The sequence below is a fragment of the Cucurbita pepo genome, chromosome 8 (genome assembly GCF_057944985.1).
Source record: "Cucurbita pepo subsp. pepo isolate OVF chromosome 8, ASM5794498v1, whole genome shotgun sequence".
Taxonomy (NCBI): Eukaryota; Viridiplantae; Streptophyta; class Magnoliopsida; order Cucurbitales; family Cucurbitaceae; genus Cucurbita; species Cucurbita pepo.
In genome coordinates this window covers 1217224-1244457 of record NC_141805.1, presented here as the reverse complement: position 1 = coordinate 1244457, position 27234 = coordinate 1217224, and the positions used below count along the sequence as shown (strand labels likewise).

Genomic DNA, 27234 nt, shown 5'->3' with positions numbered 1-27234 from the left:
TAAAACAAAAAAATACAAAATTGATAAAAATAAATAAATAAATAAATAAAACAGCAATAATATTAATAATATATTAATGAGAAAAAAGTGGTTATCCAAAGTCGTAGGCTTTGTTTGAGGGGCAAAACAACTAAGGAACTAATTATTCAATAATAAATATGCAGATGGAAATTACAGTAATAAATTCAATTATTTTCACTCCATTTGCCCAATTAAGCAATAATCATCTCAACATTGGGATTTTCAGATTTTCCATCAGTTTTCTAATCATATAATAAGCATCTCAACTTGCTTAGATGGAAAAATGGTTCGAACAGATCGATTTTCTCAGTTTAATTTATACATTCAAACTCGTACCGCCAGCATCTCCATTGTCATCATCATCGTTATCGAACGATTTCCTTTTAGAGCTATTTCTAGTCATAAGAATCGTAACACTTCTTTGACGAAGAAGGCTGGATCATGCTAGGTACCTGAACAAGCTCGGGTTATCTTTGTCTCTTTCCAGATAGTCTCGGGTGATTAGATCTTCAATCCGCTTTTTGATTACCTTAAAGTCGGGCTGCAAATTCCCATTGTTTTTTTTTAGATTCCGAAAGTTAAAAGTAGATTAAAAAATCGAAGTATCGAGATGGAAGTGTTTGAGAGAACCTTAAACATGCGACCGAGTTGCTCGACGCACTCCAGCACCAACTGCTGGTGACTCAAAACTTTCCGACTCTTCATAATGCGAACAATCGATGCGTCAATCGCGTAACGTCGGTCCTTGTCGACATCTTCAATTACTTTCTTCTTCTCATCCACAGGAGGAAGAGGAATCTGCACAATGGAAGATCAAAACACTGCATCTTACAAGAATTGCTACGGTTAACAATGAGAAGGAAATATTAAGTGAAGAATTAGAACCTTGATCCTCCTCATTTTGTCTGTAAACTTCGTATTGAACTCGAAGTGATCGGATGGCGAGATAGTTTTAGTACTCGGCTCCTTGTTAAGAATCTTATATTTAGCACACGACAAGGAATGGAGTAGTCTCACAACGTCGTCATCGTTCAAATTTAGTTGAGTCATAATTTCTGAGTAACTAAGTCTGTCAGAGGAATTGAACAGCAGCAAGGCAGAAGCCTACGAACATACAAAAAAAGTACCATATAAATCAGTAATAAGGACTTGGTAGTAGAACAAAACAAACTCCGAGTTCCCGAGAGTTTCGATTAGGTCGATGTACTAACCTGATAGGTAGTCACAATCAATTCAATAGTTTTTGGTTCAAACTTTCCAATGATGTTACAGATACCCAGAGAGTAAATCCATGTAAGCTTCCTGTGCTTTGTTTTAGTCTGATAAAACTCTTTGAAAACCTCAACACATTTAACCTGAAATTCAAGAAAGAAGAGATTAAGATAAAAGTTGTACAACTTGTAAATGGTCAAACTTGAAACGAGACCTGTGCCTACCATCTCGGCCGGAAGGTTAAGATCGAAGGACTTGTAGCTAGGCCAAAACCCTGTAGTCAGGACCGTAACCGTCAAGTCGATGCCAGGATGTGCTTGTGGATTAGTGGTAAGATACTCCTCAAAGCTGGCTTGATTCTCCTTTGCCAAAGTCAAATCTGTGACCTAAGACCCAAAAACAAACACATGTAATACTTCCACAATATCAAGCACTTTAAATCACAACAAAAATCTGGCATACCATGCCCTCCATCTTTGAGGTGAACTGACCACCACATTGCTGTTTCAGTTTAGTCAGAATACTTCTCTCGTGCTCGTCGTTAGCACTCTTATCAAAAAGAAGCCGTCGAGCAAGCTTTTTCCTGCAAATGGTTATGCAATTTATCATCATTATTTCATTTCTTATAGTTTATCTCTAAAGCCAATAAATCTTAAGATCTAGAGAATTACCGATAAAATTCAGCAAAAAGATCTTTATCACTGATGTAAGCAAGCAACTTCACGACCTGCAAACAGAGAAGGGTTATAATCATATATCATCATCCATAAATCATCAAAGGCAGAAGGAATAGAAGATGGGAAAGAAGAATGAACCTTCTCCAGAGTCTCTTCAATGGCTTCATCACTCAGTTTCTCACTTCCACCTTTCTTAAGAATGTTATCGCAAAAAGTTGCAAGTAACTCTGCACTTGAACTTCCAGCAACGCCCTTGTTGCAAAAGACCTCAAAAGCCTCCTTGAGAGCCTAAATAGATGCACATAAAGTTTTAGTAACAATTTAAATCTTAATAGTTTTATATCACTATATCTTTTTCTCATAACTATGTGTACCTCATACTTCGCACATTGCAATAGACTAGTGAAAAACAACATACCTTGTGGAAAAGTGTATGATTTTGGAAGCAGTTGTTCACATATGCCAAATATTTATCATGCAGCTCGATCACTTTTCTTACGAACACCTAAAACGCAGATCATAGTTTTAAGATACCACGTGAGAGAGCAAGAGAGAGAGAGAGAACGCGAGAATGTGACAAAGGAAGATTACCTGTTCCTGCAAACCAATGACATCCCTCTTCTCAGCCTACAGAGAAAGAAAGAAAATAAGTCCTTAGCCACAATAAAAATAACCTTTCAAGATTGGTATAGGAAACTCATTAAATGTTCATGAAAAGTACAGCTCAATCATAAAATCAGCACCACAGCCTAGATCAAACACTGACGGAATTAAACCTTTTCGAAAGCACACACTCAGTTCCTAACTGCGATTCAATGATGAGGATGATAAGAACAATAACACACACAATTTGCTTATACATGGTTACCGTATTGGATGCCGAAATTATAACATGAACATCTAAAATAGTCTTGCAAGCAAAAGACCAATTTCTTGGTGTTATTAAATTATACAGCATTCAGTTTATTAGGCTCTTAGACCAGTTGAAAGACATGCCCATATATCTGTCTCAAACTAGAAACTTACATATGATACTTGATACAACACATCGGAAAGTCTCCAAAAGAAGAAAATAAGTTGTGAATTAAACAGCAAGATACCAAAATTAATTAACAATCCAAAACCTGTTGGCCGATGATCAACCAAAATGACGAAACTTAAGATTAATATAATGGTATAATGCAAGAAATGAAAAACGTATAGCAGTTAATAACAAACCTTCTTGTTGCTTGCTGCATCTTCTGCTTGTTTCACCAAGGCAGTTCCCTCAGTAGTAACATGCTGTATGATCGAAATTTTACAAGCTCATAGGAGTTCAGAAGAACAGTAGACAAATAAAAGAAAAGTAATTTTGATTATTTCAAATGAAAAACAATACAAGGGTAAATTGAAGTGGTTAAATCATAAACCTGCTTAAATGTATTTGAAACTGGATCTAACCCCCGAGGAATTTTAGAGAACAGTCTGAACATTCGTGATAAGTCTTCCACCTAGAAAGTATCCCATAAACAGCAAAGGAGAAGAAAATATAGGTTCATCTTCATATTGAATAACCATTTACTTGAAAATAAAATATAGCAAATTGTGCAAGTACCTTGTCATCTCTAAGCAATGCATGACATCCAGAATGCTCTTTTTCAAGCAGTTGGGTAGCATAGGCAGACAACAGTTCATGTTGAACTTTCTAGAAAAGAGAGAATGCAATACATCAGCTACAATTATGAGGATGACCATCATCAAAGAAGAATGAAAAAAACTAGTACCAGCTAAGCTAATCAGTTGGAAGTTTACTCGATCAAGAAGACTTATTTTAATTACAAAGGCACTAGGAAGATAGAACAAACCTCAAGAAGTTTAGGCTCACTGCTAGAGTGCAAATAATGTGAGACTCTATCCTTCTCACGTCTTAGACATTCCTCAGCCTAGAGGGTCCAATAAAATGAGTAAGTAATCCTACCAGAAAGATAAGATTATATTTATCTACTAAGCAAAAACAAAAGGAATTACTTTCAACATATAATCAGGACAGGAGTCTTCGAGAATCCAGTTAGAAGCCTTTCGAGAGTAATATGCAGCAGTGTCTTTGAGCATGGCTGTTTCAAAGTCATTTTCATAGCAGTCCATTTGCCCCATCCCAATCTCCACAAATATATCTAAGACATTCTTTAGCAAAGCCCGGTCAATTTGCTCTCCTTCACGCTCTTGATCGATCTGATAGGAGAAATCTAGTTATGCATTGCAAAACTTAAAAGATGGTGCACAAAATAAAAGGCATCAACATACCAGTGATATAACAGCATCTCTAACTTTTGCATTTAACTCCTGGTAAATCTGAAGTAACACAAATATCAACAACATATTCTATTGCTGTGACTCGCAGAGTTGAGGTAAACACAACCAGGTAAGCCAAGCAAAGAGGCAAGAAATATAACATGGTAAGAAAAATCCAGTGCAGTTTTTGGTGGTAACGTACCAGATCACGGAAGCAAGTCAGCCCAACATCGTGAAGAGGTGGAAGTGACCTTCGAGCTATAAAGTACCGATCAAGATAATGGAAGAAGCGAGAAAGCCACCTAACCATCACTTTGTGGTTGGCCCATCTTTTCACAAGCTCTCTCAACATGAACTCATCATGTTTCTCCCTCAAAGATGGCAATACCTGAACAGAAAGATCAACTGTGAGTGTCTAAAACAACAACTAATGATACAGATATAATATATGAAACTAGGACTAACAACACAATGTGCTGTGAAAGATGCGATCATATGAGACTACAGAAGCATTTTAATTTCCCCAAACAAATGGTGAAATTAGAACATTAAGGACACTGACATGGAATTGATAGGAAAGAAATGCTCATGATTCTTCCGAATGTTGTAGTGTGTCAAAAGTTTGACATATGAAGATAGTACTAAATGATATCCGGCCAGCAGAAAGATAAAACAGCAGAAGAATTGTTCAAACTAGCTCATTTGTTAACAGTTTGACAAGATGATTAACTTCGTGTCGGTTATTTCTAGCTTGACGGGGAGTGTCAGTTGTTTCTAGTTATGTTTCCCTTTTGGTTAATCAATATATTTCTATTTATTGTATTATATAGCTTTAAAATTATTTCCTTATATGTAAATGGGTCTTTCTTCCATTTAAGAACTCCTTTCTTCTTATAATAAAATATACATAAACTATTATCTCTCTTATTTAAGATAATTTTACAAATGTCTCATATCTAACATACATGTATATATTCTCAGCAAACTTAACCATTTACATCACCAAAACAAATGTCTGCTAAATTTCATGTTACGAAAAAGATAATGGCCCAACGGTCATGGAAAACCAATACATAAACTACATAGTTCTTACCGAAGAAGTTATGTACTCTTCAAATGATTCGCGGTACTTATCATACAACTGCTGTGAGTAGTCGTGTGGAGGCTTTTGAGTACACATATTATAGATGGTTCTGCAGATATGTAAGTCATCATAAATTGAATTAATCAAACTCCATCAAACCAACCTTCAAATTGCCAAGTAAGAACGGTAGAAAGAATTTCACCCTCACCCACCCACCAAAAAAAAACCTCTCTAATAGAGCGGGAAATCGAAGAGAGTCTCAACCAATTCAAATTCCTTACGCTCAAAAGTAATCTAATTTTTTAAGAAACCAACTTATCAAGAAAACAGAGAAGATTATAAGCCTTCAAAGAGTATTGAAATGGGCACTAATTGGAACTCCCATTCCAATCCTCCAATGAGTATCCATCCAATAAATATAAAAAGCGAAAACAAGCATGAACAGAAGTTTAGAAAGATTAGTACGTGTAGAGCATCATGTAGTCTTCGGAGCTGAACTGTGGCTCCGGAAGTCCCTCTAGAATGTTCTTCAATTTCGTGATTCCCTTTTGCATGAAGTCCCATCCTTGCTCCAAATCAATGGTCTTTCGCTCGTTCATCGTCGTATTATCACCAACTCCTATTTCTACAGATGGGGCCATAACATTCACAATCAGATCACACGCCAATCAAAATACGAACATTATCGGAAACGGAGATGACAACAAACAACAAAAATTTCAAATTCCCAATTCGAATATGAAATTTAAGCTTCAAAGTAACAACATAGATTAACATCAGTGAAACTCATCCTGAATCACAAATTTCAATCCAACTCCCACTCAATAGCGAAAATGAACCATTCATGATCTGAATTACACCACTCCAAAACAATCTTAACACGAGTAACAGAAACAACAAACAAAAATACATTACTATGATCCAGAAATTTGCAGACAGATCAAATAAAAAAAAAAAAAAAAAAAGAAGGAGAAAATTACCAGGAGAAAGAGAGGGAGATACTGAAAGCAGATTCGAACCAAAACAAAAAGAAAACCCTACGAGGAAACTGATTCAATGAGAGGAAAGTAAAACCCTGTAGATAGCGATCGAAAAGGGAGATGAGCGAAAAGAAATTCCGATGGGCGTTGGTGGGATAAGTTGCGAAGTGCTAGCGAAGATTTTCTTTGATAATAATATTTTTCAGTTTCTATAATTTAAAAAAGAGAGAGAGAGAGAGAGAGAGAGAGAGAGAGAGAGAGAGAGAGAGAGAGACTTAAAAAATAATATCTTGGAGTAAATTTATTTCAAAAATTAAAATTATAAACTAATAGAATTTTATAATGAAATTTAAAAGATTTTAATTTTAATTTTTATCTAATTTTAATGAAATTTAAAAGATTTTAATTTTAATTTTTATCTAATTTTAATGAAATTTAAAAGATTTTAATTTTAATTTTTATCTAATTTTTATTTTTATTTTTATCTAATTTTAATGAAATTTAAAAGATTTTAATTTTAATTTTTATCTAATTTTAATGAAATTTAAAATATTTTAATTTTAATCTAATTTTAATGAAATTTAAAATATTTTAATTTTAATTTTTATCTAATTTTAATGAAATTTAAAAGATTTTAATTTTAATTTTTATCTAATTTTAATGAAATTTAAAAGATTTTAATTTTAATTTTTATCTAATTTTAATGAAATTTAAAAGATTTTAATTTTAATTTTTATTTAAAATAGTATATTTATCTAATTTTAATTTTTAGAAATGCTATTTTAACCGTAATATTAAAACTTTTAAGAAAAATATTGATTTTTTTTAAACCTAGTTTTTTTAATTATTATTTTACAATTGAACCTTTTTTTTTTTTTTTTTTTTTTTGCATTATTAATATTTACGCAAAATTGATTATGAAATTTATTTTTAAAAAATTATATTAAAAAAATAAAACTTTGGATAGGTTTTTTTTTTTTAACATATTTTTATTAATAAGAAATTGACAAAATAACTTTTAAAATAAATTTAATTTGTTTGTTTCAATAATTAAGAATTAGCATATATCTATCTTCCCTCTACTTTTGTAATTATTATTTTTTCTATGCAAACAGCATAAATTTCATAAATTTAATAATATTTTATATAACTTTTCTTCTTGATTTTTTAGTTCTCCAAACAATAATTATATATATATATATATATATATATATATATATAGTCCTATCTTTGGGGTAATAAATAAAATGTTAAATTATAAACGGGTCCTTGTCGTTAAGACAAAATTTTTATTTAATCCCTACAATTTCGTTAAATATCTCATTTATTTATTCCTATAATTTGGTTAAATATCTCATTCAAAGGAGTGTAGGATTGATATGAGTCGCGGCTGCCCCATCTCCCAACTCTAATAGAGACTGTTGATTTGACGATCTACTAGTTGATTCAAGATCTGGGTGGTTGACCCTATTTCACCAGTGCCAAAATAGGTCAAGAATTTAAAATGACGACACACACAAGCTGCATACTCTCGAATGCGCCGCTTTGTCAACCATTACCATGAGGAAAATTCTCATGAAAATATTATGTCTTAAAATCAATTCTTAAATATTACTAAATCTCGAGAAAAATGTCTTTTAAAGTACTTTCAACCGCATTCTCAAACATACTCTTAAACATTTGTGTTGAGATTGTTGGGAGGGAGTCACACATTGGCTGACTAAGACAATGATCGCGAGTTTATAAGTAAGAAATAGTGTCTCCATTGGTATGAGGCCTTTCGGAGAAAGAAAAAACAAACCTATGAGAGTTTATGCTCAAAATAGAGAATATCATACTATTGTAGAGATCTGTGGTTCCCGAACATTCAGACAGAAAGCACATAGCAAATCTATGAAGTCTTTACGATAATTTATTGGGTTTAACATCATGAGAATGTTCATATGAATTCAAGATAATGTGTTGAGTTCTCTTACAAATAATTTCTCAACGGAGCTTTATTTATATGTTAGCTTCATGAGTAATGTTTGGTGTCTGTTGCTGCACGGCAGGGGCAGCCTTCTCTGCCTCAAGCTTTCTTAGTGTTGAGGAACTCAGCTTATCTCCACCGGACTCCTCAGTAACTAAATCAACAACTTCAATCTGCAAACGAGAAACATCGAATGGATCAAGTTTAGAATGGAATTTTCTTTTGGTATTGCAGACAAAGACGACGAGAAAAGACTCGGACCGACCTTCAGTAGCGGAAGCCCCTTCTCGCCACGCTTCTTATTAACCGACATTCCACCTGCTAACGTCTCTTTGCTGCCAAAAGGAATACCCAGAAAAGCAACATCAGATTTATGGTGAAGGGTTTATTGGAAAATAAACATAGTAATGGGAAAACCTGACAACGATCGCCTCCAAAGTTTCGTCGACAATGGATGGGCCATATGGATCGAGGATAGGTTCGACATGTACCAAGAGTGCTGGCTTCACAGACTGCAAAAATCGTCTCACGACGTGACTTGAGAAATGCAAGTAGCAACGAAATGACATTTATTCATAAGATATGAAACGGAGTCAATGAGGAATGAATTTGTTTTCATGAACATATGCCAGAAATGGACTTCTTGGTCCCATGGAATCTAAGCCAGGTCCATGCAGCAAAGTTGCAGTTTAAACTTGAAACAAATTTTGCAAGCATAAACCAAAGTTGATGAGTCTTTATCATTAACTTCTAGTCTGTATTACCACTCAAAAAATGATCAAGAACATGACTAGCTGAGGTCTAGCTGAATTGTGGGATCGTATTCACAACGGATACCGTTAAACTTGTTACAAGGGGAGGGGTAGTGTAACAGCCCAAATCCACCACTAACAGATATTGTCCGCTTTAGCCCATTACGTATCGCCGTCAGCCCCACGGTTTTAAAACACAAATATTATCCTCTTTGGGCTTTCCCTTTCAGACTTCCCCTCAAGGTTTTTAAAACGCATCTGCTAGGGAGAGGTTTCCACACCCTTATAAAGAATGTTTCGTTCTCCTCCCCAACCGATGTGGGATCTCACACAAACAATGAATAGCTTTGGTTAAAGCAAAGCCCAAAATGGCATAACCAAATGATTGTTTAGCCAATAAAGGATTTGGCGTTTCCTTGGTTGTCTTTCTCCCATGCCTAAGGCTGTTGTGGTTGTAGCTCAATCAATTAATCTTTCCGTTCCTCAAAACAAGAACGAGAAAACAAGAAGAAGAAAAAAAAGAAGCTGAAATGAAAGTATAAAATGCACCTTTACCATTTTTTCATTAACAAATACCGCAAGAAAACCTGCCTAACCCATGAAACCCAAAAAGAAAAAGGTTCGTAAATGAAGTACCTTGACATAATCTACAACATTTTGCATCCTTTCCTCAATGGGTTGTATAAGTTCCCGAAACTGCGATGAAGTAAAAAAGCAATTTAGATTACCATCTCAATCTCGTCGCCCCATAAACAAATAAGGTTTCATCGACATCATCAACAAAACAGCATTAAATTACATCAAAGAAATAAAGGAGGTGATTATACATCAAGCATCTTATAACACCTCTAAAGTGACTACTTTTCATGGTGTCCTTCTAGAAATCAACTTTCCTTCTACAAACGAAATGACAAATACTTGACCTTCATACTTTTCCTTAAAGAAATCGCCCATGGCTTCTATAAAGAAAATAACTATCTAGAGCACTTGTAATAAGTGGCAGAGCCCATGGCTAGCAAATATCGTCCGCTTGGTCCGTTACGTATCATCGTCGGCCTCACGATTTTAAAACGTGTCTACTAGAGAGAGGTTTCCACACTCTTATAAGGAATGCTTTGTTCCCCTCTCCAACCGATGTGGGATCTCACAATCCACCCCCTTGGGGGCCCAGCGTCCTCACTGGCACATTGCCCGGTGTCTAGCTCTGATACCATTTGTAACAACTTAAGCTCACCGCTAGCAGATATTGTCCACTTTGGCCTATTATGTATCGTCGTCAGCCTCACGATTTTAAAACGCATCTACTAGGGAGAGGTTTCCACACCCTTGTAAGGATAGCTTCGTTCCCCTTTCCAACCGATGTGAGATCTCACAATCCACCGCCCTTGGGGGCCAGCTTCCTCGCAGGCACACCGCCCGGTATTTGACTTCGATACCATTTGTAACAGCCCAAGCCCACCGCTAGCAGATATTGTCTGCTTGACCCGTTACGTATCGTTGTCAACCTCACGATTTTAAAATACATCTGCTAGGGAGAGGTTTTCACACCCTTATAAGGAATGTTTCGTTTCCCTCTCCAACCGATGGGAGATCTCACAAATTATTTTCTTCTACCAATCAGTAAACAACAAAGTTGCAGTTCCAATACTGATAATAACAAATGGAAAGAACTTCGTGTTGATCGAGGGCTAAACAGACGCATAATATGTTGTAACACTAACTGGCAATGCACTAAAAGTTTGTAAACCACACACTGAATAGATTTCTTAAACTCAATACCAGCTATCCAGAATAGAAACGGAAGTATGTTCAAAGCTTCCAAATGTTGATAAAGAAAAACTACAAATGGTCGAACAACAAAGAAAATGAACAAAGATGAAGTAAATGCTGCTAGTTCAGGAAGAGGTGAGTACCTTTTTCTTACTCAGCATAGGACCATCACAAACTCCAATCAGAATCCGATCCCTAGCCAGCTCTGCTGCAGCCTAAAGTCCACCATTTACTACCAAAACTTAAAGGGGAAAAAGCCATTCAAAGTAAGAAGAGATACCTTGAGAAAGAGACGGTGACCGTCGTGTAATCGATCAAAAGTTCCACCAAGAACAACGGATTCATATGAATTTGGAGGAGAGATTTTTGAATCGATTGCCGAATCCTCCGAGATAGTCATTTCTAGGAACCCTAATTTTAAGCTCATGTCAATTGATCGAACAACATGGCAAAGATCAGCCTGCTAATCTTCTTATTCTACTCATCTTTCCATCAATACTAACAGAAAGTCAAATCATCAAAAGAACAACAAAATCCACTAAAAATTCATTCAATCCAAGAAAGACCAGACGAAATTAAAGAGAACCCTAAAGCCTTTGTAGCTATCCCACGAAACTTCTTAGCTGAAAGGATCGCTATGGCTATTACCTCCGTCTGGTTCCTACCTAGAAAACTTTCTTTGATTCTAGTTCATAAACAACAGACCTTCGTTTGTTGATCGCTGCCGCTTCCTCCTTTTCTCCTGAAATCAAATTTCTCTCCCTCCTTGACTGCGATTTTAGTAAGTGATTTCCTTGGGAGTGTGGAGTGGAATGGACGACTCCATTTGAGAAAAATTTCTTCCTAACTTAGATTTCTTACTAAAATGAACATTTTTAATCGTGAATTAAATTATTATAGAATTTTAGAATAAAATAATTGTCGGGTTAGAAGATCGAATCTCCAAATTCAATCGAGAGAGTACATATCCGAGCTAAACTAATATAGGATACAAACTTAACAAGATAATTTAAGCCGTCCTTTGTGGTATGCCTACCCCTAAAAGTGTCCTAATAATCTTCATCGCCCTCCTCCAAACGAATTTGTTGTTTTGAACGGCTTCTCGAAAGTAGGGTTTAAAATGAATCTCGAAACAATAAGGGCAAAATTGTAATTTATCCTAATATTTAGGGACGTAATTGAAACTTGTAAGTCACATTTTTTTTTCGTTTCATTTCAAGTGAACTTGCAAACGCGAGCGTTGTATTATGTTGTCTACTTTTGATCAACATAGGTCCAAGATCTGCCCAATTCTCTTTGTGGTCGACACAGGCGAATTTTGCAAACACGGTTGACGTCTGATCTAGGATCCATCTTATCCAACATTGAGGCGGGAGATTCAAATTTTTAATCTTTTGATCGATGTTACACGTGATTATCCGTTTTCCCACCATTTCTCTATAGTAGAGAACAAGTTTTTAAAATCTTAAAAGAAAAAACTTTGAAAATATAGGTACAGACAAAGAAACTTAAGGCAATTTGATCATATTGCAAATACATGGTGCAAGAACTTCTTCATCTTCTCCTCCTCCATACTGATCCAAGCATTGACACTACTTGTACTCCCCCGGCTGCCGTTGGCCGGAGAAAGCAACAGCACAAACTCATCGTTCCCATTTGCCACCGGACCACCGTGGATCGGCTTCCCGAACCCGAAATCCAGCTCCCTAAACGCCAATTTCCACCAAGCCGAAACATAAAAGCTATTCCCATTACAAGTCGCCGGAATGCCTCTATAAACCTCCAGCCAATCAATCGCCGACCTCACATACTCCTCCGTTGAGACCCTTTCAATCCCCTCCTTCACCTTCTCCACGCAAAACGAAAACGGCCGCTCCACCACCTCCGCCGCACGCGCCGCCGCAAACCCAGTCACCACTGCGTTCCCGACGAACCCATCGGGGAGAACCGGGCGGATCTTGGACCGGACATCAACCGCAAAGAGAACCATGGAGATCTCATCCGGCCGGTCTGTATAAACCGCTCGAGTCCTGGCCCGCCAGAGCTGGGCCAATATGGCCTGGAAGGTGGAACACGGAGCGGCGGTACGCTTTAGGGCAGCGATGGTGGAGGGGGAGAAAGGGATAACGGTATGACGGCGGTTTTCGACGGCGATTGGCGGCGCTGGAGAGGGGGAGAGCTTGGTGACGGTGGTGAAGGCGGAGGGGAGTTTTTGAGTTGGAGAAATGCAAGTGTATTCTTGGTGAGGGTGTGTGATAAGAGGGGGGATTCGAGCTTTGAAGCATGTTCTATTGTTGAAAATGGTTTGGGTTTTGAGGCCTTGGCCGCGGCAGATTGAGGCTAGGTTTTGGAACATATCTGCGGCGGATTTGCCGTCCAAAACGCCGTGGTTCGTCACCATTCCAATCGCATAGCCGCCGCATGCGAACTTTGTAACCTAACAGAAGTAGAGATGATTTAACATCTAAGTTATTTGAAGATCTTACAAATTGATGCAACCATTTCTCGTCATATACCTGAATCGTAAACAGAGCTCTTTCCGGGAGGCTTCTATGGAGTCCAGGCCGATGAACAAACTGACAAAAACTCGGATTCGGAAGAGACAAATCCCCAAGTTCCTTCATCATTACCTTCGATTTCGCATTCACAAACACAACGCCGGCATTGTTACAAACCAGTTCCAATCGGCCAGTCTCCCGGTTCACCTGAAGCCGACCGGCCAAGAAATAGTACGGAACCAAAAGCACCGCCATCGCTCTCTTCACCATCTTCGACATCTCCGCCGCTGGACCGTCTTCGAAGAAGTAAACGGTTTCGACGGTGAACGCCACCGCCAGATCGATGTTTGATAGGAAGATTGTTTCCTCCGGCGTCGGATTGGCCGGAGATAGGAGTTTCAGCGGCTCATCTTTGGTCAGATCTTCGTCTGTTAAGGAGAAAGGCGCGACGGCCATGGCGGCTTTGAGGCTGATTGAGATTGCGGAGAAGAAGGAGAGAAATCCATGGCGGATTGAGGAATTTTAAAGGAGAAGTGACGATTTCTTTGAGGGCGGAGAAAAGTAGGGCATGAAAGTTTCATTGCTGTCGATCTTTCAGCAAAAAGAACATGCTCGTTTCTCGTGGTAGACGGAGAAGGTGATCAAGTTGGTGAATATATAAATTTGAATTTATACCTAATAATTTAGTAAATATAAAAAAGTTCAGGGACTAATTTACAATTAAACAAGATTTGAGTCCTATATGAATTAGGTTGGAATTAGGTTGTTGTTAAGTTGATTAAAAATTCCAACTTTCTATTCACTCGTGGGATTTCGGTGGTCCGCGGGGACCACCTCGGCTCCTCTCTTCTCGAGAATTCATACCTCTCTTATCAGTATATGGACAGCTATCTCTCGAGCACAGGTTTAGGTTTGACCTCAATGGAAAAATAAAACGGAGCACGTAGCAATGTATCTTCACAAACCAAGAACTACGAGATCGCCCCTTTCATTCTGGGGTGATAGAGGGATCGTACCATTCGAGACTTTTTTTTCATGCTTTTCCCGGAGGTCTGGAGAAAGTTCGAATCTATAGGATTTTCTTAATCCTCCCTTCCGAAAGCGAAAGGAAGAACGTGAAATTCTTCTTCCACCGGATTTGAAAAAGGATGGGTTGTAACTCTATTTTCAAGTTGGTCGAGTTAACTTAACAAACAAAATGTCAACTTGCAAACGAGCTCAAATTTTTTTATTTTCAAAAAATTCAACCCGATCCAAATCAAAAGAAAAAATCTAACATATTTGGATCGGGTGGTTTAGATTAGTCGAATTCTCGAATCATTTAAACGCTCCTAAACATTATTATTGGTATACGTGTATCACTCGTAGTTACACCTATAATTAGGTAACAAGTGATATTAAATAAACCATCATATAATATAATATTATAAAGTTACAAATTTTAAAAATTAAAATATATTTCTCTCTAATTAAAATACTACAAATCTGTATAAACGAATTTCGATAGCTATTTAATTTGAAAACCGTCTCGAATGGAGCTGAGAATCTCGTTTAAATAGAAAAATGGAGGGAGTGAGGATGAGAATCAGTCCCCGATCCCGGCACCACCTCACTTGTATATATATACTTCATAAATAAATAAAATTTCAAGCATTGAAAAATACATTGTAGCGTTTAATTTTTTAGAAATTAGGTTGAATATTATTATTATTATTATTATTTTTTTTGCGTATGTGTATATTATATTTAAGATAAATAGGAAAAATATTGTTTTTTTTTTATTTAAAAATATTATAATATCTTTTATATCTAATTATTACCAACAAAATCAACCTATATTTAAAAAAAAAAAATTAATTATTTATTGATCGATAAATTCAACAATACGTTAAACAAAGCTATCATATCCTACATCGATCGAAGACGGGAACCAAACATTTTTTATAAGTGTGTGAAACCTCTCTCCTGTAGACATGTTTTAAAATCAAGAGGCTGTTGTCGATACGTAAAAGGTTAAATAAAATAATATCGGTTAGCAGTCGATTTTACTGAAATAATAATGGTGAGGTACAAGTAACTATGAGATTTTACGAGCTTCCGTATTTGAAAAAAAATGAGATATTTTTAGAATGTCGAGCGATAAAAATTAAAAATTTTGTTGATTTATTTACGGCAGCTAAAACTTTGTTAGTTGAGTTTCGAGACGAAACAATAAATATATATTACCAATATTACCCCTAAGTCTAATCCATATTTTATCCGGAAGTAAGTTGACGAAAAACTAAGCCATTCAACATTTCAAAACATTTGACTCTTCCACCCACAAAAAAAAAAAAAAAAAAAAAAAAAAAAAAAAAAAAAAAAAAAAAATCGAAATTATTTAATTTAATGTTCCAACTATATATTTTTAACTTTTTAAAATAATAAATACACAAAGAAAGCCCAATGGGTCATTTCAGAACATTAAAAAAATATAACACATAAAAAAAAAATTATTTCCAAAAAAAGCCAGATTTACAACTCCACGCGCCAACTCGCACGTGCACTAACACCCCTAAAAAAATAAGCGCCCCACAACATTCATTTCCGCCGCAACAACACAAACCACACACGTGGCATGATTTTATTCGCTAAATATATCATCTTGGTGAATACGCCTGTAGATGATCCAATCGACCACCGAATCATGATTGCCACGTGTCACACGACTCGCCGTCGCCGCCGCCGCGCGTGGTGGCGCTCATCTCCGTCCATCGAAACGAACCTCAGCCCCCGCTTTCTCTCTCTATAATAAGCCCTCTCTCTCTCTCTCTCTCTCTCTTCGTCCTTTTTCTCTCTGAGAAGCACAGAAACAAGTTAGCTTTGTTTCTTTTTCTTTATTTTCTTCTTATATATCGTCCATGTTTTTTTGCTTTGAATTCTGTGTTTATCGCCATGGGAGCGTAACTTTTCCTTAAACCAGGTACTGTTCTTCTTCCTTACGAGTATAATTTACGAGTATTTCCATTTTATACTGTATTCACTACTCGTAGATGGTTTCGCGGTGGTTTGTTGTTTCGAAAACTCGTTTTGTAAATTTCTTTTTCACGTTTGTTTTTCTATCATATGTTCGATTTTGTTTATGGATTGATGAAACTTCAGGAATCCGTCTTGTGAGTTCGTAGACACGACATGGTTTCGCTTCTAACAGGAAGAGAATAAAACGTCACGCCGGTTTTTGAATTTTGTTCGATTTTTGTCTTAGTGTTACTTACAGCTTTTGATGCGTTTGCTTGAGTAGATTAGTTTAATTTCGTTGGATCACATTGGGATAATCTCTGAGAACGTTTTCTTACTGGAGTTTTGATATTTAAGTTTAGAGTGGAGCTTTTTTTGAAGTCATCGGACGTTTTGGGCTTAAAACATGGATCTGGATATGACTGCGATGAACTGAGTTTGAACACTCTGTTCATCTCTTTGCTTTTAAGAGATTTTTTTAAATGTATGTATGGATCTTTGTAACCTTTTCTTTGATTAATTTGGTAGATTTGAAACGCAGTTTTTATCTGTAAATTTCGTGTTCTTCCATATGGATGAATATGATTTGTAATGTTAGTTATTGACATGATATTTTCTGTTTTCCTTTGCATTGGGTTTAGTATTTGGAATTTGCTTCAACTAGTTGTGGCGGATCTAATTGGCTGCTAATCAACGTTTTTATGCCTGTGTTGATGATAACTTTCTCATACGTAATTAAATCTTGCTAGTTTAATGCTTCTTGATATGATAATTATAGAATTAGTTGAAGATAAGAAGATATGCTGTAGGGATGTCATGTTATGAATGGATTTTGCAGATGGATACAGTTCAAATAAAAAGCAAAGGTACTTGCAGCGAAGATATGTCACCTGAGCCGTCTGTTTCTCCGGAAATTTCGAGTTCATGGGATGACTTTGGAGATTCTGAGGCTCTTCCTCAAATTGGGGATGAATTTCAAGCAATAATTCCCCCTCTTATGGTCAAATCAGACTATTTAGAGCTTTTGAAAAGTCAAGCTGATGGTTTGCATGATATTTATGTTGGATTTCCTGCACCGGTAGCTCGTATTGATGATGTTGGGATTCTGAAACAGATGCAAACTAATGGTAGTAATAATATTGTTTTGGCATCAAACCAAAATGACTTAGAAGCTAGAGAGGCTAGAACCTGTAATGCCATGGAAAACAAGGATTTTCTGTTGCATCAAGAAATGAAGATGAAAATGAATGAAAACAATGTTGATAATGGCCAATGGGTGATTCCTGTTTCCTTGAATGATTCCTGGAGTGACATGGAAATGGCTAGTCTTCTACTTGGATTATACATTTTTGGGAAGAACCTCGTTCAGGTGAAGAAATTTGTTGGAACAAAACAGATGGGTGATATTCTTTCATTCTATTATGGGAAATTTTATGGATCTGAGAAATACCGCAGATGGTCGGCATGTCGTAAAGCAAGAGGCAAGAAATGCATTTGTGGACAGAAGTTATTTAGTGGCTGGAGGCAACAGGAGTTGTCATCTCGCTTGCTTTCCTCATTACCAGAGGAAAAGCACAATACCTTAGTGGAGGTAAGTTCAATTTTTCCTTGATGTTAGTTCATAGAACAACTTATCCTCACATTCGCTACCTCACCTCACCAATGTTAAAAGAACAATAAAATTAAAGAATATCTGCTGTGAAACTAGCATGTGCTTATTTAGATAGCCAGTCAAGGGTCGGCAGCCCATATCTTCAGTGGAGAATGTAGAACTGACACCCTGATTTTGTAGCAGTAGCACAAAAGAATAGACACATTACAGTTCCACTTATTTTACTAATTGAAATGCTTGAATCATTCTTCCTGTCCAAAAAACACACCTTTTTATTTATTTATTTATTTCTTCAATTTCCTTGCTAACAGATATTGTTCGGTTTAACCCGTTACGTATTGCCGTCAGCCTCACAGTTTTAAAACGTGTCTGCTAGGGAGAGGTTTCCACACCCTTATAAGGAATTTTTCGTTCCCCTCTCCAACTGATGTGGGATTTCACAATCCACCCCCCTTTAAGTCCTTGCGTCCTTGCTGGCACACCGTTCGGTGTCTGGGTCTCATACCATTTGTAATAGTCCAAGCCCACCATTAGTAGATATTATCCGCTTTAACCCGTTACGTATTGTTATCAGTCTCATGACTTTAAAACGCGTCTGCTAGGGAGAGGTTTCCATACCCTTGTAAGGAATGTTTTGTTCCCCTCTCCAACCGACGTGCTGGAAATCTTGACCTGCTTGGAAATCTAAAGCAGACGCCTGAAATTATTCTTACATTTCATCCTACAATAATATGTATTTTGTTTCCCAAGATCTCAACTTTTGGTGCATTGACAGGTTTCTAGGAGATTTGTTGAGGGTAAAGTATCGCTAGAGGGATACGTATTCTCTTTGAAAGCTACAGTTGGGTTAAATGCACTTGTAGAGGCTGTTGGAATTGGTAAAGGAAAACAAGATCTCACCATCCCCACCATGGATCCAATTAAGTCTAATAACGCTCATCCTGCCCGGCCAGAAATTCCAGTTGGTAAAGCATGTTCCACACTAACACCTGATGAAATCGTCAAATTTCTAACAGGAGGTTTTAGGTTGAGCAAAGCCCGATCGAGTGATCTCTTCTGGGAGGCTGTTTGGCCCCGCTTGTTAGCAAACGGGTGGCACTCCGAGCAGGCTAACAATTACGTTACTACTTTTGGTTTAAAACACTCTTTGGTGTTCTTGATCCCTGATGTGAAGAAATTCTGCAGAAGAAAACAAGTTAAGGGAGAACATTACTTTGATTCCATTAGTGATGTCCTGAGTAAGGTTGCTTCAGACCCTGGGCTTCTTGATCTTGACATTGTTGTAGAAAAACACTGCAGTGACAAGGAAAGTAGTGAGCTGACTGGCAAAACAAAGCAGGATCAGGAAGATTTCCCTAGTCAGCAACGTTACTGCTATCTTAAGCCACGAACTCCTGTTCATAGTACAGATACAATGAAATTCATGGTTGTTGATACAAGTTTGGCTGATGAAAGCACACCTAAAGTCCGAGAACTACGAAGTTTGCCAGTCGAATTTACAAATATATATTCATCCAAAAGTAGTTCTGAAGATGATGAGCATATTTCTTCAGAGATTTTGATGGATGATACTCATTCTGATAATACTATGCATTTTGACAAGGAAGTAACTGACATTTCCAAAGCCACAAGAGTCAGCTTGGATAAAGAAGTTCACATTGATGAGGAAACTTGTGTAGATAATTCTTCAAATAATGAGTCTCCAGATGATAACAGCCTACATTCTACTAATATCAACGTGAAAATTCAGGAGGATAAGCAATCTTTACTGGACAACACACAAGAAAGAAAGGCTATTCAGTGCCAAATGAGCCAGGGAAACCCCAAATCTGATATTGATATCACTGCTTATACCAAACCAAGCTGGGAATTAAACACTTGCAGTCAACAAGCAAGCTACAGTTCATTTAAAATATTCACAGGTCCTGAGCTAAAAGATCAGGAGCACAGTTCATTTGATCGTTACGATTTAAACCACGACATTCTCGTACAAATCGCATTGTCTTCTTTGTCCAGGAGCAGTACAGTTACTAGTTGTCTTGATGTTCCACAAAGTAGACATGTTCCTCATTCTTTGATCGACCTTAATTTGCCGATTCCTCAAGATTCCGACAGCCTTGGAAGCTCCACCACAGAAATGAAAGAACTAAAAAGTGTGGATATTTCAGAACGTGACTCAACCATGGTTTCTAGACGACAAAGTAATCGAAACCGACCACCGACAACTCGAGCTCTCGAAGCTCATGCTTTAGGACTATTGGATGTAAAACAGAAGCGAAAGAGTAGGGATGTCTTTCTAGAAGAGAATTGTATGTTGAGAACTTCTGAGCAGGCTCATGCCAAGGTGAGACACACAGATAAGTTTGAACTAGATGACAGAGAAAGTCCTATTTGCAATGACAATGGTAATATGTTCCAAAAACTGGAAGCTTAATTAGACATAGAACAAAATCTACTTTGTAATCTGTTTGAGCCTTATGGTGAACCAACTCTCCTTGCCAACTTCGGCCAGTTCTCGGTGGTAATTCAGAAACCAAGCCCCTTTAGTTGTCTCTCAAGTTATTTTTTGCTGCACACAGTTCGTATCTGGGCCAACGTTTCTCTTCGATCGCTCCGTTCTCGAACGCTCCTCGTTTTTGCTCTGCACAGTGTCCAGTGGTGAAAGTAAAACATGTCCTTCATCTTCCCATCCTCAGAAAGAGATCTGGTGATTATGCTATACGCTCCGTCCACCCGGCTATGTCGAATGTAAATATCGAACAAGAAGGTTAAGGAGGTCTGGAATGGATTACTTGAGTGTAGAATCAATGGCAGAAGGTTGGTGTATCTGTTTCCTTTTTAGAGCATACAGATTCCAGAAGCTAAACAGCTAATTATTGTGCAGGTTCTAAGTTCTTACCTTTTGAATGGAATGGAAGATGGGCATTGTTTGTTTATTCATTTCTCTTTGGAAAACAGAAGTTTAGACAAAGAACCAATGGAATACCTTAGAACCAAAGTAATCATGTTGAACTGTTTTGGTTTGGTTTGGTTTGGTTTGCTGAGTTTTTATTATTTTAGATCTTGTAAAGTTTTTATTATCAATTCGGACACGTTTGCGTTGAGAATTATTGAAAGGAATTGTCTCACGTCAGCTAATTAAGAGGAAGATCACGTGTTCATAAGTAAGAGACACTATCTCTGTTGGAATGAGGCCTTTTGGAGAAACCAAAAGCAAAGCTACGAGAATTATTCTCATAATGGACGATATCATACCATTGTGTAGGCTCATGATTCCTAACATGATAGCAGAGTCATGCCTTTAACTTAAACATGTCAATACAATTATCAAATGTCGAACAAAGAAATTGTGAACATCAAAGGTGTAATCAAAAGTGACTCAATGTCGAACAAATGATGTGAGAAAGGAGTCGAGGCTCTATTAAGGGGAGGTTATTTGAGGGCTCCATAGATCTCAAAGAGATTTCATGAGGCCTTATTTGAGGGCTCCATAGATCTCAAAGAGACTTCATGAGGCCTTTTGCAAAAATTAAAAGTAAAGTTATGAGAGCTTATGTTCGAAATGTACAATATCATTCTATTGTGGATGTTTGTGAATCTTAAACATTTTTTATAAATAAAGTTCGAGAAATTAGGAAGAAAAAGAAAATGATTTTCCAATAAATTTGTAAATTATATTTTTTAAAAAAAGATTGAAGGTATTGAATTGACCGGTTCATCCGTTTGCCTAAGAAACTAGTTTTCTTGGTTCTTATAAAATACCAAACTCTGATCCAAAACGTTACTCTGCCACGTCTGGCCGCCGATCTCCCCGAACCTCCCAAGTCCCCGATCTCCGGTCTCCGATTCTCTTTCCTTTCCCGTTCTAAGAAATCTCCCCATGGAAAGATCCATGGAGATCAAGGTTGTCTCTGCCAGAGACCTAAACAACGTCAATTTCCTCATGAAGATGGACGTTTACACCGTCGTCAAGCTCGTCACCACCGACAATGCCAAGTCTAAATCCAGCCAGAGATTCAAAACTCCCGTCGATAAAGAAGGTGGCAGCAACCCGATCTGGAATTTCTCTATCAAATTCGCTATCGACGAGGCCGCCGCTAGGGCTAACCGCCTTACCCTCAATTTCAAGCTCTGTTGCCAGCGGAATCTCGGCGATAGGGATATCGGCAAGGTCTACGTTCCGGTGAAGGAGCTTCTTGATTCCGCCGGCGACGGAAAAGGCGATTCGATGCAGCATCTTAGTTATCAGGTGAGAAAACCGTCTGGAAATCCCCAGGGGGTCTTAAATTTCTCCTTCAAATTTGCGGACAATTCGCCATCCGGTCCTGTTCAACCGGGACCGGTCCAGTCTTATAGCTCGGCTTCTGCGGACTCGAGTTCATTCGCCGTCGCTCACGGTGGGGCTTTTCCTCCTCCTCTGCCTCCTCGGTCGGAAGCTTACCATCTAGCTTCGAATTCGCACCCGATCCCTCCGCCGAAAGTGGTGTCGCAGGAGGCAGGGTATACAGTTTACCCGCAGCTGCCAATGGGATACAGCGCGTACTCTCCGGCGCCGTCGTATGGCTCGTACGTACCGGCACCGTTGTACAGCTCGTACGCGCCGGAGCGTTCTCAACCTGGGTATGGTTACAATCACCAACAGCGGCCATCTACGCCGGCGTATGGGTACCGGCCTCCGCCGGCCTACGCATATCCTACGCAGCCGTCGTATTATCCGCCGAAGCCGCAGAGAAAGAAGAACCACATGGGATTAGGATTGGGAGCTGGGTTGGTCGGGGGAATGTTGGGCGGGCTGTTGATCGGAGATATAGCGTCGGACGCCGCAGACGGCTGATTTCACTTTTGATGTAAAGGATGTGGTCTGTATATCTGTTTTTTAGCCTTTTGGTTTGTGCAAAATTCTCCTCCAACTTTTGTATACTCAACAACATTCATTTGTGAGAATTCTTTTTTTTTTTTTTTTTTTTTTTGAAGGTCGATTTGTGAACAGTTTGTTCGTCGACTCACCGACTCAGGCTTCGATCATCGGCCTATAGTTTAATATATACTATAAAAAAATATTCGAAGAAGAATTGTAGTTCTTGCACTGGTTGAATTTTTGTAGCTGAATTTTTGTAGCTGAATTTTTGTAGCTTCAGGTAGTATGGGCCTTCTGACTCAGTTATGTGCGGTCGGCTCCAGACTCATCCTTGAGGGACATATTTCACTGTAGCTACGCGAGGATGAGACAACGGACATATTTCTGAGGGACATATTTCACTGTAGCTACGCAAGGATGAGACAAATGTTGTCGGATTGCTCGTCCCCATCACTTTCCCTTTGAAACCCTCACTAAAGCTGCGCTTGATGAGCAGAGTTTTAGGTGACAAGAGACTGACGAGCTTGTTGGAGGTGCTGAGTGTTACAATCGCACTTTTAATGTCAGTGGACTTGCGATTGTGCGACACTCACTTTCTAGCAACAATTGAGCTAAGCCAACTCGTTCTTAGGCGACGCGACCTTGGTTTAAGAAGAAGGTTTGAAAGAGGTGTTATATATAGAAGCTCCAATAAAGAGGTGGGCTCACAGTATATAACTCCAATAAAGAGGTGTTATACACAGTATATAACTCCAATATGGAAGCGTGTTATATATGGAAGCAATAGATTAAACATATGGAAGCAATAGATAAACATATGGAAGCAATAGATAAACAACAACTATGGAAGCAATAGATAAACATATGGAAGCAATAGATAAACAACAACGGCTCACAGTGAAGTTGACAACTAGTAAGATCCCCGAGTACATTTTGAAGCATTTCATGTCTGGCAGCCCTAGACATAATTTTTCGAAATGTCATACTTTCTAGAAATACAACATACTCCCTAGAAATACAAAAGTAAAACACTAGAATATGGAAAGACATAGAACATGGAAAGACAAAGTAAAACATTAGAACATGGAAAGACATAGAACATGGAAAGACATAGAACATGGAGAACATGGAAAGACATAGAACATGGAGAACATGGAAAGACATAGAACATGGAAAGACAAAGTAAAACATTAGAACATGGAAAGACATAGAACATGGAGAACATGGAAAGACATAAAGGGACATTAGAACATGGAAAGACATAAAGGGTTTGGCTTGTCATGAGCATGCGACTATGGGCAACGGGTTTGGCTTGTCATGGGCATGCGACTATGGACAACATGCCTGGACGAGTATGACTGTGACACTCATAGACTTAAACTATCAATTATAAGTGTTGTCTCTTAACATTTTTTAATAGATGCCTTCAATTTTTTTTTTTTTTTTTTTTTTTTTTTAACAATAGGTTTGAATTTAAAAAATCCCTCAACTTTGATGATATATTTAATTTTCTTTAAATTTAATAGATTTATTTATTATTATTTTTGGACATAAAATTAAAAATTTAAAGATATATTTTATGTGTGGGGGTATGAATTGTAATTTAACAAATGTTTATGGGCTTTCCTAATATCAGGCCTTGGGCTTTCATTACTAATCGTTCAGCTTTTCAAGTAGGGTTTCTTCAAACTCTCCACACAAAATCCCCGAGAAAGTGGTAGCTATAAACTCTCAAACCTCCAAAACCTCCAAAACCACCGCGCCACCGCCCAATCTCCCTGCTCCGACCGCCGAAGATGAGGCCCCTAGACGAGAAAGAGACCACCGCCGTGTTCGAAAAGCTCCACAAATTCACTGGAAACAACCTCAAGAACATCGTCGAGAATCCCGCTCACGAAGGCCCCGAACAAAATCCCGGCCGCTACTGCTTCCGCCTCCACAAAAACAAGGTTTATTACGTCAGCGATTCTCTCGTCAAGCGAGCCACCAACGTAGCCCGTAACAATCTCGTGGCTCTCGGCACATGCATTGGCAAGTTCACTCATGGCGGAAGTTTTCATCTCACCGTTCACGCGCTAGGTCTCTTGTCTGCCAATGCCAGACACAAGGTTTGGCTTAAACCTACCTCTGAGATGTCTTTTTTGTATGGGAACCATGTTTTGAAAGGAGGCTTAGGGCGGATTACTGAAAATATTGCTCCTGGTGATGGAGTCGTTGTGTATTCTATGTCGGACGTGCCTTTGGGATTCGGAATTGCGGCGAAGTCCACTCAGGATTGTAGGAAGTTGGACCCTAATGGGATTGTGGTTCTTCATCAGTCGGATATTGGAGAGTATTTGAGGATGGAGGATGAGCTTTGAATCAACAATGAAGACGAGTTGACTCGTTTTGGGTATCATATTACTCGAGCATTTCTTGTGAAGTTCGTGGATTGAGAGGATTTTGAGCCCAAATTGGTGTACTGCCTTAGGTATGATGTCAAATTTGTAAGTTCTGCACACCTTGGTGTTAAGTTTTGCCGCTTTAAGAGTGTTAAATTTATGAGAACAATGAAACTATTGCCCAATTGCGGGCTATCTAATGTCATAGAGATCAGATAGTGCCTATTGCTTTGCTGCATACAAATTATTTCTTCTTGTTATGATCGTATTAATGATTTTATTTTATGATCTGTTGTTAATCCACTTTGACAAGCATGTGCCATGTGGGGTTAGTGGTCTGTTATTTTTTTTCGTTGCAAGATGCCAAGCTTCTCATTTTTGTCTCGGTCATTTCTTATTGCAAGCTTCTCATTTCGTAGCAAGATAATCAAACTCGTGGTGAATTGAGCTAGAATGATCCTCCATAGAAATGAGTTTTCTTAGTGGACTTGTTGGAGTCCCAAGGATTTTGGTTTTCAGCTAGTTTCCTTTTCTGGGTGTCGGTTTTTGAGGACTTTTGTAATATCGTAGACGATTATACCTCTGTCTTCTTCGAGTTCCACGACACAGTTGTATAACCATAGAACAGATAGAACAGATTTGTGAGGTCGTCCATTCTTCTTGTAACAGCCCAAACCCACTGCTAATAGATATTGTTCTCTTTAGGCTCTCCCTTTTGGGCTTCTCCTCAAGGTTTTTAAAATGCCTCTGCCAGGGTGTGTTTCCACACCTTTATAAAGAATGTTTCGTTCTTCCCTCCAATAGATGTGGGATCTCACAATCCACCTAGCCCAAGCCCATCGCTAACACATATTGTCCTCTTTGGGTTTTCCCTCAAGATTTTTAAAATGCGTGTCTGCCAATGAGAGATTTCCACACTCGGACAACGTTTCGTTCTCTCCAACCGATTTGGGATCTCACACTTCTTCCATGCCCGAAGTCTTTGTTTTGGCACATTTTGTGGTGTAACCAGATTCATTATCGTTAAAGACAAACTGCCTACCTATTAGAAGTTTTGCTGAGATGAGTGCAGGCTTATTTAGATTTATGAATAAGCACTGAAAGACTATGCTTGAAAATGTTTTCATTTTGTCATTAGATTTGAATATCCTATTATTGAGCTAATGAGCTTTTTCTCACCTTCTTGATTTGATGGGTAGGTTCATATATTTTCATTTTCATTTTCATGTTGGGTTTTGGCATTCAATGATTGAATTTGAGTATTTTGTTGGTTGAACTTTGTACAAAATCCAGCCTTGGTTTCACTTCAGCTGCTACATGATCTCCTAAAATCATGGCCAATCAACACAGGTGGGATATTGGTGGATTATTGTGGCATTTTTACCCAAAATCTGGTTCAATCAACTGGAACAGATAAAATTCACTTCATTTCTGCCTTTTTTCTGAGGTTGGTGCTTAATTCTAGCTCATAATCTAGTATGAGCTGTTTGGTTTTTTCATTATAATCATTTAGTTGTTTTCTCTTAAGCTTTCCTTCTAAGTATAGAGTACACGAGCTTGAGAGGCAACAACATTTTATCTACTTAGTTATGCTACTGTCTTATCGATGAGCTTGAGGGGCAACAACATTTTATCTACTTAGTTATGCTGATGAGCTTGCCAAGAGTTTGCCATTTAAAGGTTTGGTTTGAGATGGTGTTTTATTATTCTTAAAAATATGTGTTTTCCGTTACGGATTTATCTCTTCTAAGATCTGTTAATAAATTTTTTATCTTTTCAAGATCTGTTAATAAATTTATATAGCCGAGAGATAAATTTATCTACAGACCTTTTCGATTGATAACACATATGATCATTAAGCACTATCCACACGCCTATGCCCATTTCCACATAGGAATGGGTTTTGCCTATGCCCATTTCCACATAGGAATGGGTTTTGAGCTATGCATTCAACAACGATGCTTAAATATCCTCTAAAATTATCCTCTAAAATCTTATTGTTATTATTATTATTATTATTATTATCATCGTCGTGTTCTTAGTCCGATAGTAAATAGCATGTTTAAATTTAAAAAAGAAAAAAAAATCAAAATCTCAATTTTATGATAATGTATGAATATTTCTAAAAACAAAATGTTATAAATAAAAATCA

The 27234-nt window shown here is 37.7% G+C and overlaps 6 protein-coding genes across 11 annotated transcripts; 3 read left to right on the top strand and 3 right to left on the bottom strand.

The window, feature by feature from the left end:
* Positions 1 to 171: 171 nt before the first annotated feature.
* On the bottom strand, positions 172 to 6442 carry LOC111800098 (cullin-1). The gene is made up of 20 exons (XM_087126366.1): positions 6246 to 6442; positions 5731 to 5890; positions 5275 to 5374; positions 4384 to 4569; positions 4194 to 4241; positions 3918 to 4121; positions 3755 to 3832; positions 3505 to 3594; positions 3320 to 3400; positions 3129 to 3191; positions 2502 to 2537; positions 2329 to 2415; positions 2049 to 2198; positions 1905 to 1960; positions 1696 to 1816; positions 1458 to 1619; positions 1233 to 1376; positions 907 to 1125; positions 652 to 819; positions 172 to 562 (listed from the first exon to the last, which is right to left on the bottom strand). Exons 2-20 carry the CDS (start codon positions 5862 to 5864, stop codon positions 461 to 463), a joined length of 2229 nt encoding a protein of 742 aa, XP_086982492.1. The 5' UTR covers positions 5865 to 5890; positions 6246 to 6442; the 3' UTR covers positions 172 to 460.
* A 1693-nt stretch (positions 6443 to 8135) lies between these two features.
* Positions 8136 to 11607, bottom strand: COAD (4-phosphopantetheine adenylyltransferase). Of its 4 annotated transcripts, none has more exons than XM_023684140.2 (7): positions 11442 to 11607; positions 11017 to 11234; positions 10880 to 10951; positions 9603 to 9662; positions 8632 to 8726; positions 8480 to 8549; positions 8136 to 8387 (listed from the first exon to the last, which is right to left on the bottom strand). In XM_023684140.2, exons 2-7 carry the CDS (start codon positions 11161 to 11163, stop codon positions 8247 to 8249), a joined length of 585 nt encoding a protein of 194 aa, XP_023539908.2. In that variant the 5' UTR covers positions 11164 to 11234; positions 11442 to 11607; the 3' UTR covers positions 8136 to 8246. The 4 variants fall into 4 exon arrangements, with proteins under 4 accessions (XP_023539908.2, XP_023539909.2, XP_023539912.2 ...); XM_023684141.2 differs by having other exon boundaries at positions 11017 to 11221; XM_023684144.2 differs by having other exon boundaries at positions 11017 to 11138; positions 11442 to 11606.
* A 493-nt stretch (positions 11608 to 12100) lies between these two features.
* On the bottom strand, positions 12101 to 13933 carry LOC111800443 (acyltransferase GLAUCE). The gene is made up of 2 exons (XM_023684134.2): positions 13253 to 13933; positions 12101 to 13173 (listed from the first exon to the last, which is right to left on the bottom strand). Exons 1-2 carry the CDS (start codon positions 13688 to 13690, stop codon positions 12259 to 12261), a joined length of 1353 nt encoding a protein of 450 aa, XP_023539902.1. The 5' UTR covers positions 13691 to 13933; the 3' UTR covers positions 12101 to 12258.
* A 2095-nt stretch (positions 13934 to 16028) lies between these two features.
* Positions 16029 to 20991, top strand: LOC111800441 (uncharacterized). 3 transcript variants are annotated; one of them, XM_023684130.2, is made up of 3 exons: positions 16029 to 16196; positions 16376 to 17822; positions 18619 to 20991. In XM_023684130.2, exons 2-3 carry the CDS (start codon positions 17043 to 17045, stop codon positions 20275 to 20277), a joined length of 2439 nt encoding a protein of 812 aa, XP_023539898.2. In that variant the 5' UTR covers positions 16029 to 16196; positions 16376 to 17042; the 3' UTR covers positions 20278 to 20991. The 3 variants fall into 3 exon arrangements, 2 of the variants coding, with proteins under 2 accessions (XP_023539898.2, XP_023539900.2); XM_023684132.2 differs by having other exon boundaries at positions 16030 to 16196; positions 17070 to 17822; XR_002815992.2 differs by lacking the exon at positions 16029 to 16196 and having other exon boundaries at positions 16204 to 17822; positions 18619 to 20660; positions 20728 to 20991.
* A 530-nt stretch (positions 20992 to 21521) lies between these two features.
* LOC111800444 (protein SRC2) lies at positions 21522 to 22915 on the top strand. The gene has a single exon (XM_023684135.2). It carries the CDS (start codon positions 21724 to 21726, stop codon positions 22675 to 22677), a length of 954 nt encoding a protein of 317 aa, XP_023539903.2. The 5' UTR covers positions 21522 to 21723; the 3' UTR covers positions 22678 to 22915.
* A 1489-nt stretch (positions 22916 to 24404) lies between these two features.
* Positions 24405 to 25326, top strand: LOC111800446 (uncharacterized). The gene has a single exon (XM_023684137.2). It carries the CDS (start codon positions 24498 to 24500, stop codon positions 25059 to 25061), a length of 564 nt encoding a protein of 187 aa, XP_023539905.1. The 5' UTR covers positions 24405 to 24497; the 3' UTR covers positions 25062 to 25326.
* The last annotated feature ends 1908 nt before the right edge of the window (positions 25327 to 27234 follow it).